We start from the raw sequence: 17,068 nt of genomic DNA, 5'->3' as shown, positions 1-17,068 counted from the left end.
CCTCATAGGACTTTACATACATTTTCTCACTTAAAGCTCCCAGCAACCTCTAAGGTGCACACCATGTGCTGTGATTATCTTGAATATGCAAGTGCTGGAACTAAGGCATAGAGATGTTAAGTAACTGGTCCAGGACCACAAGGCTAACGTGTGAGACAGGGGATCCAGGATTCAAACCCAGATCTGTTTGAGTTTCTGCCCCAAATCCCGAAGTGGTTGATAAACAGTAAACCTTTTTGCTTGTTTTCCTGTATCTTTTTTCATCAATATTTTTCCTTGCTAACTCTGAATCTATTCTCTTCCCAGCAAGAGGCAGAGTGCTACAGACTCTGAGTTCTCAGAAAAGCTGTCTTTTCATTTTCTGAGGACTAGCTGTTTGTTATGGTTGTTGATGTCGTTTTTGTTTTTAAAAAATTTCTACCTAAGTCTAATTTAGGAAGATAATTATGCATCTATCTAATGCTCAGACACTTTGGTGTTAGAACTGGATGGCGGTGCTATCAAAAAAAATGGAGTGAGCATATATGACGGTTCGAATAATCCCCCTAGTTTAAATTGATCCCCCCCTCCCACATCTGTATATTATTTTCTGTCTCCTGTCCATCACTGCCCTCAAACTTTCATGAGGTCTGTTTTTTGCCCTAGGGTAAATATGCGTATCTTTGTTCAATTACAGTCATGCTGTTTATGTTTTTGTTATTTTTGTTTCTTTGTATGTTTTTGTTGTATGCTACTTTTTCTACAGATATCTCCCCTCCTGGGCCTTTGCAGGTGGGATTGCTCAATAAACTCCTGATCTAGAATGAACAGAGGAAACACAAATTGCAAGACCTCGTGATGGTTTTGCCCATTCTGGGCACCAGAGGTTTGACTAGAACATTCAGTTCACTCTGGTCTTTTTGATATTCTTTACTTTTTCAAAAGATAAAACTTTTTAAAGGAAATTAAAGGAACCCAGAGGTAACCATATCAGATCTCTGTTGGGTTGTTGTTTTATAGAATGTCAGGCTCCTTCATCTCTGCTCTTTAGCTGATAATGTTTTTCGTCTCTTAAAAAAAAACCACCATTTAACCTAAAATTTTAAGAAAATCCCAGAAATGCAATTTTGGGAGACCTAACTCAATTAACGCCATGCAAGTACAGAAGGAAGTTAAAATTTAAATATGTATTACTTGCTGCAGTTGGAATCTTGGTTCTTTGATCATCGTCATCATCATCATCATTTCTTCAGCCACTTTTAATTACTTTCTCTGTATATATTGTGCTAATATAAATAACCTGCTTCCAAAAATAAAAATAAATTAGCACCAATTAATTCCACTTGTTTCTTGAGCAGCTCTGTAAAGATATGTGCATGTGTATGTATAATTATTTATACAGAGCCATTGGTTTAGGCCAAAATTCTGACCAATGAAGCAAAGTTATGAAGGAAAGACCCTTGTAGAAATTAATTTAATTTAGGATTATCACTGGAATTGCAGACCGTCTACTGGAACTTCATGCACTACTCATTATCCTTTTGGTTTCAGTCAGATATTCTTAGATTTTGTCTAAATCCATTTTTGATTTGTCATTTTATCAAAGACAGGAACATTTGTGCCTTTTTTAAAAAAGACCACTTTTCCAAAAAAAACAATATGCAAAAATGCTTAATTATCTTGAGCCTTATTGGCTATGTTGGGCTATCATCAAAAAGAGCATTAGACTAAATAATTTTCCCGCCAGTTACATCCCTCTGCACACATCTTTTTTTGCAAAGACAACTTTTTAGTTATATAAATATTCTAATGTCCTTCCTCTTGGAAACTTTCCCCCTTTCTTGCCCCCAGGGTAAGTATTATGTTTGAGGTTAAATCTTGAGGAAATGGAGATTTTATTGAAAATGTTGACAGAATTTAATCCACAACAGAAGGAAGTGAATGAGGGCAGAGTGAGTAGACCGTCTTTAATATGTAAAATTTAAAGTCTAATGTGAGTGATTTTCTAATGGATCTTGTCAGATATTCCCTAGAGTGGATGTACAAAAATCTTTCCAAAATTGCAATAAATTTAAGAAATTTCTAGGAGGAGAGAATTAAGATGGGAAAAAGACAATATCACATCCAAAGGTTTAGTCTTTTCCTACGGAAATTTTCCACTCCAACTACTTTATTGAGCAGAGATTTGTTCTTTTAGGTGCTGCTGTAAGTTTTATTCTTTTTCAGGCCTGCGTTTGTAAAGCGTAAAGGCAGCATTTGGTCAGAAAATGACTGCATCATGGAAGATGAGTCCCATTTACAGGTGTCACTTGGGCTAAGCTCCCAGCACACATCGAGACGGCACAATTCCTGTGCCTAGTGTCAGCCCCCAGGGGTGGGACTCTCAGGGAGAATCTGTGCTGCTAAATGTTAAAGTCAACCAGAGAGTTACAAAGAGAGCTCCTTTGAAAGACTAGTTCAATTATTTATTAGCACTCTCAGAGTACAGTGTCAGCCAAGATAGTATTTGAAATTAATATACTATTTGATTAGACTGATTGATTGTTCCTACAGCTAAAGGTTTTAACATTCATTAGCCATAGTAACTGGTCATTAGTACTTCCTTTATCAGCAAGCAAAGAATAAACAGAAATTCTCATAAAAATTCATCACAGTGAATGTACTCCATACCTAAGCGAGTGCAGTGACTGCTGGTACACTAGATTAACTGTGTGGCATTGGCAGCAGGAAAGATTTCTGTTAGAAAATTTAAAAATATCCCTTAATTAATGTTTACTTTGTAGCTGGACTCTTTTAAACTTAAGTAGGCCATACAGATAATCCCTTACATATCCAGTATAATAAAGTGCTAATGGGTATTTTATACTTAATATGTTTGTGTGGCATCCTTGAACTATTAGTTTCAGGAAGGATTGAGGGCTACTCAGGAAAGTTCTGCTAATGTGCTGCTGGTAAAGCCTTTTTCCCAGTACTGAGGAATAAAAGCATCATGGCCTGATTTTCAGCCAGACTGTTAAAATAATTCTGAATGGTAATGCGAATACGCTGACCTGTTACACTGTGTGCCACCTCTCTCTCCCTACCGTGTCATGACTGCCTTATGGTTTTAAGAGCACATTGAAAGGAATGTTGAGAAGGAGGGAATGAGGTAGACAGGGAGAACCCTTCATGAATTGACTTGAGGCCACTCTAGAGCAATTCTACACACATTAAGAATTATAGCTACCTCATACTGACTGCCTCCTCAGCCCTTCACAAGCATTAGCTCATTTAGTGCTCAGAATTATCTGAAAAGATAGATAGTACCAGCCCCCTTTAACAAGAGAGGAGACTGGTGCTTAGAAAGGTTAAGCAACTTGCTGAAGGCCACGCAGCTGGTAAGCAGCAAAGTCAGCATTTCAACACTCTGCAGAGTTTGAGAGCAATGCTCATCGGCCAGGCTACCCTGCATAAGCATAAGCTGAACTGCAAAGTTCTGTTTGCATTTTGTCTGCAGGTGAGCCACTCAGGGCCTGTAGTACCTATATCACCTCTCTTGGCTCCTGCATGAATCCGGACAGCCGGACAGCAAGTGAGGATGGTGAAGGAATCTGGACAGAGTCCAGGAGCCCATTCAGCAACTCTGTCACAGAATGTGTCAAGCTCCACCTAGAGAGGGCTAACACTGGGAAGTCCAAGGAAGGATCAAGGGTCCCAAAGGTGCAGGCAGAGAGCAGCGGAAGAGAACCAGGAGTCAGGAAAGTCTTCAGCTAGTTGTTATTGTAAGGCTGAAGGGGGCTGGAGGGGGTGCCTATAAGAAATAGGGGCAGGGCCGACAATAGTGAGACAAGTTAACAAGGATCAAAGTGGAATCTCTGTCATAGAAAGAGACTGAGGAAGAGAGGGCCTGAGAGAACTATGATTAAGGGGCTGCCCTTGAGCACTGGGTGCTGAGATTCAGGGTCCAGGAAGACGGAGGCGAGGAAACCAGTCAAGTGTTGCTCACCTTGGGTCTGATGGGGAGCAGGGCCAAATTCTGAAAAGGCAGAGCCCTGACAGGGAAGACAGAGGAAAGGATAGACAAGTGAGAGCCTCTGGACCTTGAATGGCTCTACAGGTCGCCATGGCTCTGTTCTATTTCCCCAGGCAAACAGTGCTTCAAGTGGACAACCCAGGAATAGAGGCAAGCGGGCCTTCCACATATGTGGTCGCAGATAGCATTCCACTATGGGCTCCAGAACTAAAACAGAATCAGAGGGAATGTACCTTACGAGCTGTTCTAGTCTGTACTCTTTTACCTTCATTTACCTGACAGTTTTATCTTCACCCAATCCGAGGTTAAAAATGTAGAAGAATCAGTAGGATATGGTTAATTCCACAAATTACAATTTGACTGCAATAATCTTACATTTTAATCTATGTTGTTGCCTTCAGTGATGAATTAATATTGATAGAAAAGCCTATTTCAATAATTTTGGATGTTATTCCAGAGAGGAATAGAGCTGATAATTATGCCATCTTTCAAATCCATGCTTGGGGCAAATTTCATTCCTGACTCCTCCAAGAAATTTGAATGGATAAAATTTTCATGCTTGTGTTCCCTAATTCTTCTTTTTTCATTCTCCTACACAGGAGACTTTGAATGTGATTGATCCTGGCTTGATGGACCTAAATGGGATGAGTGAGGATGCCCTGGAATGGGATGAAACTGACATAAGTAACAAGTTAATTAGTTTGAATGAGGAATCAAATGACCTTGATCAAGAACCCCAACCTGTCATGCCTTCCTTAAGGCTTGAAAAGACAGGTAGTGGGGAGCCTGGTTATGAAGAAGAGTCAGGTGACCATGGGGGCTCTCAGTATGCCTCAAGTATTACAGCCCCCTCCAGTCCGCACATTTACCAAGTGTATAGCCTCCACAATGTCGAACTCTATGAGGATAACCACATGCCATTCCTGAAGACCAGTCCAAAGTTCACCAGCGTGACACAGCCTAGTGTTTTAACTAAGAGTCTCAGTAAAGACTCTTCATTTTCATCTACCAAATCTTTGCCAGATCTTCTGGGGGGTTCCAATTTGGTGAAGCCCTGCCCATGCCACGGAGGAGACATGAGCCAGAATTCAGGAAGTGAGAGTGGAATTGTCAGCGAAGGAGACACTGAAACCACTACCAACTCTGAAATGTGCTTGCTCAATGTGGTGGATGGGTCCCCAAGTAACCCTGAAACTGAACATCTGGACCCACAAATGGAAGATGCAGTTAATGTGTTAAGGCAAAAATTTAAAGATGAGGAGGAATGCATTAAACTTCCAAATAGCTCTCAGTCATCCATTTCACCAGTGGGTTGTGTAAATGGAAAAGGTGGAGATTTAAACAGTGTTACCAAACATACCCCTGATTGTTTAGGAGAAGAATTACAAGGAAAACATGATGGGTTTACATTTTATGATTACTCATACCTTCAAGGCTCAAAACTCAAATTACCAATGATAATGAAACAGTCACAAAGTGAAAAATCACATGTACAGGATCCCCTGCTTCATGGTTTTTATTTTGATAAAAAATCCTGCAAATCTAAACATCAGGCTACAGAGTTACAACCAGATGCACCTCCCCATGAAAGGATTTTGGGAAGTGCCTCCCATGAAATGGATCGCAGTTCATATAAAAGTGGCGATGTAGAGAAGACACTCCCTGGCATGCAGAATGCCAAACGGCTCTCCCTTTTATCTCACAGTTCGTCTGTGGAGTCCCTTTCTCCAGGGGGTGATTTATTTGGATTGGGCATCTTTAAAAATGGCAGTGACAGCCTCCAGCGAAGCACTTCTTTAGAAAGTTGGTTGACATCCTATAAAAGCAATGAAGATCTTTTTAGCTGTCACAGCTCTGGGGACATAAGTGTGAGCAGTGGCTCAGTCGGTGAACTGAGTAAAAGGACATTAGATCTTCTGAATCGTTTAGAGAACATCCAGAGCCCCTCAGAGCAAAAGATAAAGCGAAGTGTTTCCGATATCACTCTCCAAAGCACTTCCCAAAAGATGTCTTTTACTGGCCAGCTGTCATTGGACATAGCATCTTCTATCAATGAAGACTCGCCAGCATCTCTTACAGAACTTAGCAGCAGTGATGAGCTCTCTCTTTGCTCAGAGGATATTGTGTTACACAAAAACAAGATCCCGGAATCGAATGCATCATTCAGGAAGCGCCTGACTCGTTCAGTGGCTGATGAAAGTGATGTCAATGTTAGCATGATCGTTAATGTCTCTTGCACCTCTGCTTGCACTGATGATGAAGATGACAGTGACCTCCTCTCCAGCTCTACCCTCACCTTGACAGAAGAAGAGCTGTGCATCAAAGATGAGGATGATGACTCCAGCATTGCAACAGACGATGAAATTTACGAAGAATGCAACTTGATGTCAGGGCTGGACTATATAAAGAATGAACTGCAGACCTGGATTAGACCAAAATATTCCTTGACAAGAGATAAGAGAAGGTGTAATCTCAGTGATGAAATAAAGGGCTGTAAGGATGTGAGTAGTAGTGAGATGACCAATTCCTCCGATACCCTGAACATTGAGGCCCTCCTAAATGGCTCCATAAAACATCTCTCTGAAAATAACGGAAATGGTAAGAATCTATCCCATACCCGTGAGTTAGGGACAAAGGGTGAAAATAAGAAAAATATTTTCAAAGTTAATAAAGATCCATATGTGGCTGACATGGAAAATGGCAATGTAGAAAGTACTCCAGAAAGGCAGAAGGACAAACTGAATGGAATTTCAACAGAATCAGAAAATCTTGGTTCAACTGGGAAAAAGATTTCAGAGAGTGAGCATTGTCAGTGTAAAGCATTTATGGATAGCTCAGATGATTCCCACATTGCTGGAAAGGAATCTGTTCCCCAGACTGTTAGACATCTTCCAAAGAATTGTCAAGACCACCACCATTTAGAAAATCAAAGTGCTGCTTCTACTCCCACCGAGAAGTGTTGGCCAGAACTGCCTTCAGAAACCAGAATTATCAATAGACAGGACTCTGATGTACTGAAATCTTCATCAAATGATGCACCAAGGATGGCTGGAAAATCTGCTGGATGCTGCCTAGCACTTGAACAAAACGAAACAGAGGAAAATGCTTCTCTCAGCGACAGCATTTCCTGTTGCGACTGTGAGCCAGATGTTTTCCATCAAAAAGATGCCGAAGATTGTTCAGTACACGACTTTGTTAAGGAAATCATTGACATGGCCTCAACAGCCCTAAAAAGTAAATCTCAACCTGAAAATGAGGCGACTGCTCCTACTTCATTAACTCAAATCAAGGAGAAGGTGTTGGAACATTCTCACCGGCCCATCCAGCTGAGAAAAGGGGACTTTTATTCCTACCTCTCTCTCTCATCTCATGACAGTGATTGTGGGGAGGTCACCAATTACGTAGAGGAGAAGAGCAGCACTCCATTGCCACTGGACGTTACCGACTCTGGCTTAGAAGACAAAGAAGATATTGAATGCTTCTTTGAGGCCTGTGTTGAGGATGACCCTGATGGAGACGAGTCCTGTTTCTCCAGCGTTCCTCCCAATGAACCTGCAGTTCCTGGCGAAGCTGCAATGCCGCTACCAGCAGCGGGCTCTTCTCATTTCAGTGATATGTCTCTCTCAGCTCATGATGCAGACTCAGTGGCTCTTTCACATCCTCCCCCTGAGAAGGGGTCTGACAGTGGAAAGGAAGTGGATGGTTTACCCCAAGCTTCCAATGTCTGTGGAGAAAGCTCAGAGTTAACTACTCCTTCAAGGCTGGGCAGTGAAAAGGAGAGTTCAGAAAACCGAGGTGAGTCTGGAATGCCAGAAGAACACAAAGCTGCTTCAGCCCCATCTAGAGTTCCAGGACTCTCCTCGAAGGCAGAGCAGCCAAAAGACAAGGATGAGTTGCCTCCCAACCCCAAAACTTTAACCTGTGAAGAAAATCTTCTGAACCTTCATGAAGAACGACATAAAAATATGCATAGGTAGAATGTAGCCCTCTGCAAGCATGAAAATCATCTCATTGAAAGGTACGTACAGTCCTTGGGTTTAATATATTTTAATGTATACATTTAATATATACATACCTAAAATATGAGCTGAGTCAACAAAGCCATAATAGGAGAAAAGACTAGTCAGGATAACTGGTCATGGCCAATATTTATCTGAATAAGACATTTAGGTGGAAAAAAGTCTCCCAACAATGCAAGTAATTGTGAAGCCAAAGCAGGAAAAAACAGTCACAATTGACATTTTTGGTGATATTATCTTTATGACGTCATTCTAGCAAGAAGAATACAAATTTGAGCAAGTAGCCGGATAATTTAGGGCCTCAGATTCTTCCACTGAGGGAGGAAAAAAGGTTCTCCAAATTGCACTTATGTCCTCTGATCAAAAGGCCTGCCAGAGGACCACACGCCCCTCTGCAGTTTCCTGCACACGGCGCTGCCCGCTCCCTTCAGTGCCTGGAGATGAACGGTGATTAGGTTAAAGCCTGCCTCTCCCGATCTGGGCCTTCCTTTATGCTTCTGTCTAATGTAACTATCATCACATTTGCTTCCCCAGCGGAAGGCTGTGCTGTCACAGCTCCTAATCACGGCCCACTCTGAGGATTCAAACAGGAGGGGAAAGTTGATGTTAAAGGAGAGGCTCTTATTTATCCACACACAGACTGAGAACAGGCCCAGAAAGCAAATGCAGAGAGAATACATGACAAGTTAATGGTGTTTTGATAAAAACAGAATTTTTGAATTTTGCCTGAAGGTGACAGGCTGATTTCCATCAAATTTTTTAAGAAAGTCATCCCACTCTTCGTATTTAATAAGACAGCTATTGATTGATAATTCTGAGATGATGATATAGCTCTAGAAGTGACACAAAAATTCTGTTATTTCCTATTTCTAAGCCCCAGTGATGAATATACTTTCTCAATCAAGTTTAAAGAAGAAAATTTGAGCTTTTGAATGTAAGAGTTGTATTTCACCAAAGTAATAGGTGCTGAACGCCATCTCCAGCCCCCACTCCAGAAGCTTAATGCTGTAACCTAAACTCGTGCTATAGGAAATGAATTACAGAAGCAATCTACCCTAATTTGTTAACTTATTCAAATAACAGTTATTATACTTAACTATGCTAAAGATTATCTTTTTTGTGGCAGATTGTTTATTTTTTGATGAGCCTAATTACTGATTTTCTAAAAGTAATTTACATTTATTACAAATACATCTTTTAAAATGTGACAGATAAATGTTGTTCCCATAATGTATTATGAAAAAAGTTACTATTTAAAAACACATTATTTAATTTGAAAGATGAATGGCAAACATCATTATTTTTTTTTCCCGCAACACCTGTGCCCTAAGCTCATTAAAATGTGTGATTCTGTGTAGAGCTGCTAGAAATGGGGAGTGAGGGGGGAATCTATACCATATATATACCCTAAAAATAAACTCAGTATGCAAAATGGAAGAAAGGCATCCTACTTACTAATATAGCTTGACTAATTTTCTATGTTTCAGACCCCCTTTACAATTGGCTGCAAGTGAGAACAAAGTAGGAGAGAGAGAAATGTATTTTCTGTGAAACGTGTCCACCCTATAATCATATTCTCCATCAGTATGCAGTGAAACTGACCGTTAGCGGAGAGTAACTGCAATTGCATAAGCTGCTTCAAAACAAGTTCTATTAGGACCAATTGTGCTGCTGCCTCTGCCAACCTCCGCAGAAGGGCTGATAGAGCCTGGCTGATTTTTGTTTTCTGAAAGGGGATAAAGGCTTGAAAGCAACACCACTCTGAGCATGACATCATGTGACTGTGACCCTCAAGTCACCAGTCCTGCTGAGATCCAGAGCTCGAGAAGCTCTGGCGCTGGTGAGGCCTCTGGGATGAATCCTCGCTTTTCGATACTCTGGGAATTTCTTCTCTCCTTATCTAGATATAGAATTGAAATGAAATGTAAATGATCAGCAGCCCCATCTTTAGACTGCGGGAAGTGCATGTGCTGGTGGATCTGTGTAACCCTCACATTTTACAGGCAGGGATGGTGTAAAACTATCAGCCAGCCCTCCTGCCACTCAGCAATATTTTGTTGAGCCCCTGCAATGCAGTGCTTGGCCCTAACTCAGGCAATGGCCGAAGCAACTAAATTTTTACTTCTGCAGAACTCACATCGCCCCCAAGTGACTTGTTATCAGCCTAGGGCCATTTAAATAGCCATATCTACTGGTCCTATTCGGTTTTTTCAGTATCATATAGACAAAACATCTGGGTGCCTAAATTTTTCACTAGTCATTAGCATTGGGTACCTGGGTACTAATATTTACATATTGTTAAAATACTACCACCCAGGACAGGTTATTTAGTCTCGAGACATTGACATGCTTTCAGTATTAAGTGTCCAGAACAAATAGTAAAATTATTTGTTAAATATGAGCTTTCATGTCTATAAAAACTTAATTGTTGTCATTGATCTTCTTACAAGACTCAAAAGAGCAAACGAAACATCTCTACTTTTGTAACCCATTTGAAAACCATCAGTTGGGGTGCCCTTTTTACCAGGATAATAAAATTCATCAAATTCAGTTCGCTGGGGTCTATTATTTTTTTTCCAGAAATAAGTTCTCAGTTGAAATTATTATGATGTCATCTAGAATAGATATAATTTAGAATAGCAGATACAGCCCACAACAGTAACAAAAAATTTTGTCCAAAAACTTTTGAAGATGTTTTCCTTTACTGTGTTCTAATTAAAAACCCGCTGAAACTGTTTGAGAAGTTTTAACATGACCTGACACAGTATGCGTTTGCACCGATTTCCAGGCACACTGCTGTGCTTTTCACTATTTCCATTTATATGTCATGTTTCTACAAAAATAGAGAGGTCAGTTATAGCAAATCACATCAAAGGAAAGGTAACTGGATAGATCCAGATATTTCTGCCTAATTTGGAGGAAGCACATAATGTATGTCTGCAGTGCCTCCTAGGACCTGCCTAAGAGATGTACTTTGCACTAATCTTTTTGCTGTATTCTGACAGTTATTTCTTCATAATCCTCATCATAAGCCTCTGATCTTTGGTGAATGATTTAACCCTAAACTTCAGGCTGGATAAATCCTGTGGTACAAAAATTTAACTCATCACATGCAGGCAGTGCATACTTTGCTTTTCCTTTTGTTTTGCTGTGGTTTTCAATTTTGTTTTTGTTCAACTGTGTATTTTCTGGGGTGGGGGGAGGGGGCATTTTATGTATTTCCTTTAGAACTTTTTACCTCTGTTGCCTTTCCTACCATATTGGTGTACAAATGCGGTAGTTGGCAGCCCACAGAATTTAGATTTTAGGCAATTACTTGTATTTATGCATGTGCAAGTATGCACATATACAGTAAAAATTGCTGCTGCTCAGTTTTTACAAACTGAGAAAGCTGTACGAGCAAACATTTCTCATGTACACAACACAAATTCTTATTCTGTCAAGTGGATTGACACTAAGTGTTTCATTTGACCCAAAGCTGGCCAAGCGAATTGAAGAAACTACCCTTGGTGATAGCGTATTAACTTTTCACTAAACAATACAGGTATAATCTTACCAAATTTACCTTTAAAATCACTTTAATAAAGTTCTGGCGGATGTGAAGTATATTTTAATTATCCAGCACTTCTGAATAACTAGCCCTGCCATGCTAAACAGTGAAGATTTTCCTGGGCATCACCCAAGACACATACGCACGCGCGTGCAGGCACACACACACACACAAACACACACACACACGCCCCCGATCTGTGCCTCAGCCAGTTTGGCCTGCCCCTTTCCAAGTGGGCCAAGTTGAAAGAATTGATTTTGCAGAGAGAATTTAAATGCCAGCATTTAGTAAGACCAGATTTGCCTCACCTAAGGATTCCCTGCTCAGTGGCCAGATTTCAAATGAGTCATGTCCTCAGCATTTGAACAATGCACCATGCTCTTTCTTGAGTTTCTGCCTTATTTTACTGTACCAAATTTCATCCCATCTGTTCCTGTCTGTCTCCTCCTGTTCTCGATAACTTGCCTTCTCTCCCCAACTTCCTGTAGCTTCAGCCAAACCACATTTGCTAAAGTTTTTCTGGCTCTTAAACAAGTTGCAAGATTATAGAGAAAGACAAGGCAAGACAGAGAGAGAATGAGAATATTTACTTCTAGAAGGACAATTAAAGCGACCTGATGTCAGACTTCAGAACTTAGTTTAAACCCAGACAAGCAAAAGCCTGCTTTATTTGAGAGCTGGGCAGAGGACCTAAAGTAACTGCATTCTACATTGCCTAAACATGGCATCTAGTCGTTCCTCACATTCAACAGGTTGCTTTTAGCCACTTAGAAGCAGGCAGGACTGATTTGAGTTTGAAACAAACTTGTATCTGAGCCATCAGATGTACAGAAGCAATTGAATCATTCTCATTTCCACAAAGCCGTCTGTACCTTAAATGAAATGCATTAGTATTTGAGCTAGAAACCCCAGTTATATCCTTTTATAGGCAAGGGGCTGAAACATGTGGGATTATCACCGTGTTATGAATATTTGACCACTATAATGGTGGAATTGCTCAATTCCACTGTCACACATACAGTCATTAAAGGAAGGGTTAAACCTGAGGGCCCAGGTTCCCAATCTGTGAATCACTGTTGATACTTTCCTGCATTGCTTGGCATTGGCAACCTCACATTTTCATGTTCATTCAAGGCTATCTTAAGTGTTGAAAACTGAGTTCACGAGCAAAAGAGTGGACGAGATACAGAGAAAAGCTCGAACGATGGTTTTTCTTATTTTCTTTAAAACCATGTCCTTTTTAAAATCCATGTATTTTTCACATCGATTCTGAAACATTTTTTCAGTAATGTGAACCTGGAGCTATTAAAATCAGTATATTTTGTGTTTCCTTTTGTTTCAGAACATTATCAGTTAGTCCCAAAATGGCAGCCTTTGATGGTTTCTCAAAGGGCTCGTGTTGCAAATGAAACAGACATTTCTGAAACCTTTTATTGTCCCTTTTTTGTTTCTTGTAGATAAGCCTGGCTGCTCAGAGGTGGCCTCTTCCTCCCACCCTGGGCTGGTCTCTGGTTCCCTCGCATCACTGCCATTCATTACGCTGACCTCTCCCAAGATGACTCTTCCTCCCAAATGCGGTTTGTCCACATGAGCCTCGTGACCTGGATGTGTGCGCTGGTTCTCTTTAGGTGATTGTCTTTGAAGTTCAGCAAAGCTGCTTGTTCGCCCATGGACTCCTGTCCCAAGCTACCTCTACCACCCCCTTCTCTCCAGCCAGACTTTCCCCTTGGCCTCCTCCCCTCCCCATCTGCTCTTTCAAGTTTCGCAGCTCACCAAATTGATGGTCCATTAAGTTCACCTGTCTGGAATGACCCCCCCCTGCCAGTACTTGACCAATTTCATGTTTCAATCTGGATTTTTTTTTTTTATGGTGTGATGCCTATGTTTATTGAAAGAGGTTTATCTAAAAGGCCAACATTTGATTTGATTGCAGCAAAGAGAAGAAACAGTGGTCCTTCTTTCAAAATTAAGCAACTTGTAAAAGCGTCGTTTTATTTATTTCATTTAAAATTTAATAATCTATGCAGCACTTCAAGAAACAACTATATGGTGTTGTATATTATAAACTGGTGACATTCTACTATTAAATTATGTACAACATTTTCATTTTTTATGCTTCTTGAGGTGGTAATGAGAAAACAAGTTTTTTAAAAAAGTGTGCCTTGCTGTATTTCTTATACCATTTATTAAAAAGCTGCTTTCACAGTAAAATTATGTTGGTTTGAAAGGAGGAAATAGCAAGGTTAAGATGTGTGAATAATTTCTGTATATATGTATAACCAAGTACAAACATTGATGTATAATGACAGTATAAAATGCTTTCATGTTTGTGATGTCTAGTGATGTGGAAAATATAAGCCTTAAATCCATTAGATTGCATGGTAATTAAAATTGGCATAATAAACATAGTTTATTGGGGGAAAAGGAAAATTAGTGATCTCTTCTACCTGTGTTATTTACCAAATTATTGCATCTGATTCTGGAAAAAATATAACATGTAGCAACTTCCAAAATATCCATATTGCATAAAAGGCTTAAAATTACTTAAACTAGAGACGACACATGAAGCCTTCACAATTTTAAAAATCTTTCTGATCACTATAAAGATCCTAGAACACAAATGATTAAATGCCAGTTCCCCGAAACCAATAAAAATTTATTCTAGATTTTTTATTTCTACTTTTCATTAATGGTTTAATGTTGGATTTCCAGATATCTAGTATGTCTTATATTTATTTTATATAATTCTTTTGAATGGGTTTGATAGAAAGATGGTAGGAAAGTATAGAAAATTGGACTACTGTTTTGATTTAGACTATAGATTTCTGGTGTATTTATTTTGTGTAAAAGAAATTAGCTAAGAAATATTCCATTTGGTGTTTACTGACCCTTGTTAAATGCAGTTTTTAATTTCTATCGTACAGCCTACTAAAGTGCCTAACACACAGTAGGTATTCAGTACAAATTTGCTGAATTGGAGTATTGAATTAGGTAACATGGATGACATCTGTCTCTTCATTTTGAGAGACCTACACTAAAACATGTAAAGAACTAGAAAAAAGATGTTATACAATATAAACCCACACATATTATATAACCAACTTATATCAAATTTCAAAAAGGAGTGTTGTGGATTCATATAGTCACAGAAATGACAATCACTCATTCAACTGATAGTTCCTTAATAGATAGTTCCTTATCTGCAAGGCGCTATTCTAGATGCAAGGGATGCAATGATGAACAAAGGCCCTGCCCTCGGGAGGCTTACCTACATATGGCGCAGTGAGCACACAGATGAGATGCAGCAACTGTCCTGCAGGTGAGGAAGAGCAAACATGGGGGAAAAGGCACATGAGAGAGAAGCAGCAACGAGAGACAAGGAGGAAGGAAAGAAGACAGCAGAGAGTTAGACGAGAGAAACTTAACGCAGCTCTATTGCAGGGGTAGTAGGAGGAAAGGTGAGTTGGGAGACTTGCTGAAGGGTCTTTAAAAAGTGAAGTTGGAGCTTTTGGATGCAATGCGTTAGGTCGGAAGGAAACTTTGTAGAGTCTTTGTTTTGCACTGATTTTATTTAGCATTAGAACTTTAGTACCACACCAAGAACTTAAAAAAAGATACTAGTCTATAATTCTACCATTTTAATAACTGTATTGTTACGCCTCTTATCCTTTCCCTACGTGTTTCTGAATTGAGGAATCATTCTAGGCTTCTGAATAGGTAGTAACTTGTTCAAATGGGTTTTAGGGAGACATCTAGTTGCAGTGTTCAAGACGGTTACAGGAAAAGAGATTAGAGATAGAGGTCTCAGTAGGAGGCAGCTGTAGAAGATAAGCTAGGCTTGAGATGACAGCAGGTGACACGGGGACAGTGACTGGGGATGTAGAAAAAGAACAAATCCTGGAGCCTTTGAAACACCTGAGAGCATTCAAGATCTCTGTTGAGGTATGGTATTATTTTACACACTGAGACAACCTAAATTTTCCTTGGGTAGTAACCAGTGTCAAGTCTGCATCTGTTGATAAAACGTTCAAAGAACATACTGACCATGATGTTTTATTTACCTGTTCTGTGCTCATTGAAGACCTTGAGGTATTGCAAATCTTTGTTTATTAATTATCTACTTAGTATTAACACCGAATTTGTAGAATGACTTTCGGGCTTATTGAATAATGCTTTTCAGGTTGGAAGGGATGGAATAGCCTCAATCTCTTGCTCTGTGTTGGTGCTCCCTCCGCAGTCACCCTTGACAAATGTTCACAACAACTCTGCCTACACACTGCCAGTGACAGTGGATCGTTATCTGTTAAAGCAAGCTGTCCCTCTGTTGGGCGTGTCTCTTTAGAACGTTAGAAAGTTCTTTCTTAGGTTGCTGAAGCCTGCATAGTGCCCTCTCCCCTGCCTTAATTTTGCTCACTGGTCCTAGTTCTGTCCTGATGAGCTGCTCAGAGTATTTCTACCCCTTCTTTCTTTCTCATGGCAACCCTGAAGATAATTGAGGCCAGTTACTCATACTCTCCCAGCTGCTCTGATTTCTGTTCTTCAGTTCCCTCAGCTGCTCTTCATATGTCATGATTTTCAGATCCATTTCAACCTGACTGAATGTTAACAGACAGAATCCTTGAAATTGAGGAACTGTCTTCATCATCATACATGTAGAAAACTATCTGAACATTTAAGTGGTAAGTTTTCTCTAAAAATATATTCAAGATATATGTTTATTCTATTATTGTAAATTTCAATAAATAAATAAATAAGTAAATAAATAAGAATCAATTACTTCCTTCAGTGGCCTAGTCTACTGCCGGAGTCACCTTGAATCTTTTCCTTACATCATACCTAACCTGTTTCCATGTAAAGTGGGTCCCCCACTCCACTTATTTATTCATTTACTCATTCAGTCATTCAACAAACATTCACGGAGTGGCTACTTGTGTGAGGCACTGTGTTTGGCATCAGAGACACAAAGGCAACTAAAACATGTTCTCTGTCTATAAAGGGTTTACAGCTTTTCTTGTGAAAGTGCCTTTCATGTCCTTGAACAGAGTGATTTCTCCAAATTAAATGATGACCCTGTTTATTTAGTTTCCTATCTAGTTTCTCTACATTTTCAAAAATGTAGTGAGCAAAATAGTGTGCAGAATTATCTGGATCTGACTATTAGAAGAAGTGTTTTTTGTATTTGAAAATTTTAATTACAGAAAAAATATATTTCAGATTTCCGGTCACGGAATAAAGATGCATCATACACAACAACAGAATAATCTAAATTCAGGGCTTTTGAGAAGCTGAGCTTGATGATTTTGTTGCATTTGGTTCAGCCAACTTAGGTTTTAGCCCATTGTAATTCCTGGGAACAAATTAGATAAAAATATCCAAACACACTGAAATGATCCAGCTATTTCTTACAAGTCAAATTATTTTTGCTTCCAAGTGAAATTGGTATTATTTTAGAATTGTAATGAATACCTGATTTTTTAAGCACCATGTGATTCTTATATTTCAAATTTC

The 17,068-nt window shown here is 39.6% G+C and overlaps 1 protein-coding gene across 7 annotated transcripts in view; it reads left to right on the top strand.

Annotated features, from left to right (window-relative positions):
- Nucleotides 1-16,524, top strand: part of AKAP6 (A-kinase anchoring protein 6) — a 512,511-nt gene extending 495,987 nt beyond the window's left edge. For all 7 annotated transcript variants that reach the window (XM_046655043.1, XM_046655046.1, XM_046655040.1 and 4 more), the window contains 2 exons: nucleotides 4,591-8,009; nucleotides 13,018-16,524. In XM_046655043.1, coding sequence (XP_046510999.1) covers nucleotides 4,591-7,968 — 3,378 coding nt within the window. In that variant the 3' untranslated portion in view covers nucleotides 7,969-8,009; nucleotides 13,018-16,524. The remainder of the gene's footprint in view (nucleotides 1-4,590; nucleotides 8,010-13,017) is intronic.
- The last annotated feature ends 544 nt before the right edge of the window (nucleotides 16,525-17,068 follow it).

The sequence above is a fragment of the Equus quagga genome, chromosome 2 (assembly GCF_021613505.1).
Source record: "Equus quagga isolate Etosha38 chromosome 2, UCLA_HA_Equagga_1.0, whole genome shotgun sequence".
NCBI lineage: Eukaryota > Metazoa > Chordata > Mammalia > Perissodactyla > Equidae > Equus > Equus quagga.
The sequence above is the reverse complement of the archived record's forward strand: the minus strand, read 5'-3'. Positions and strand labels throughout refer to the sequence as shown.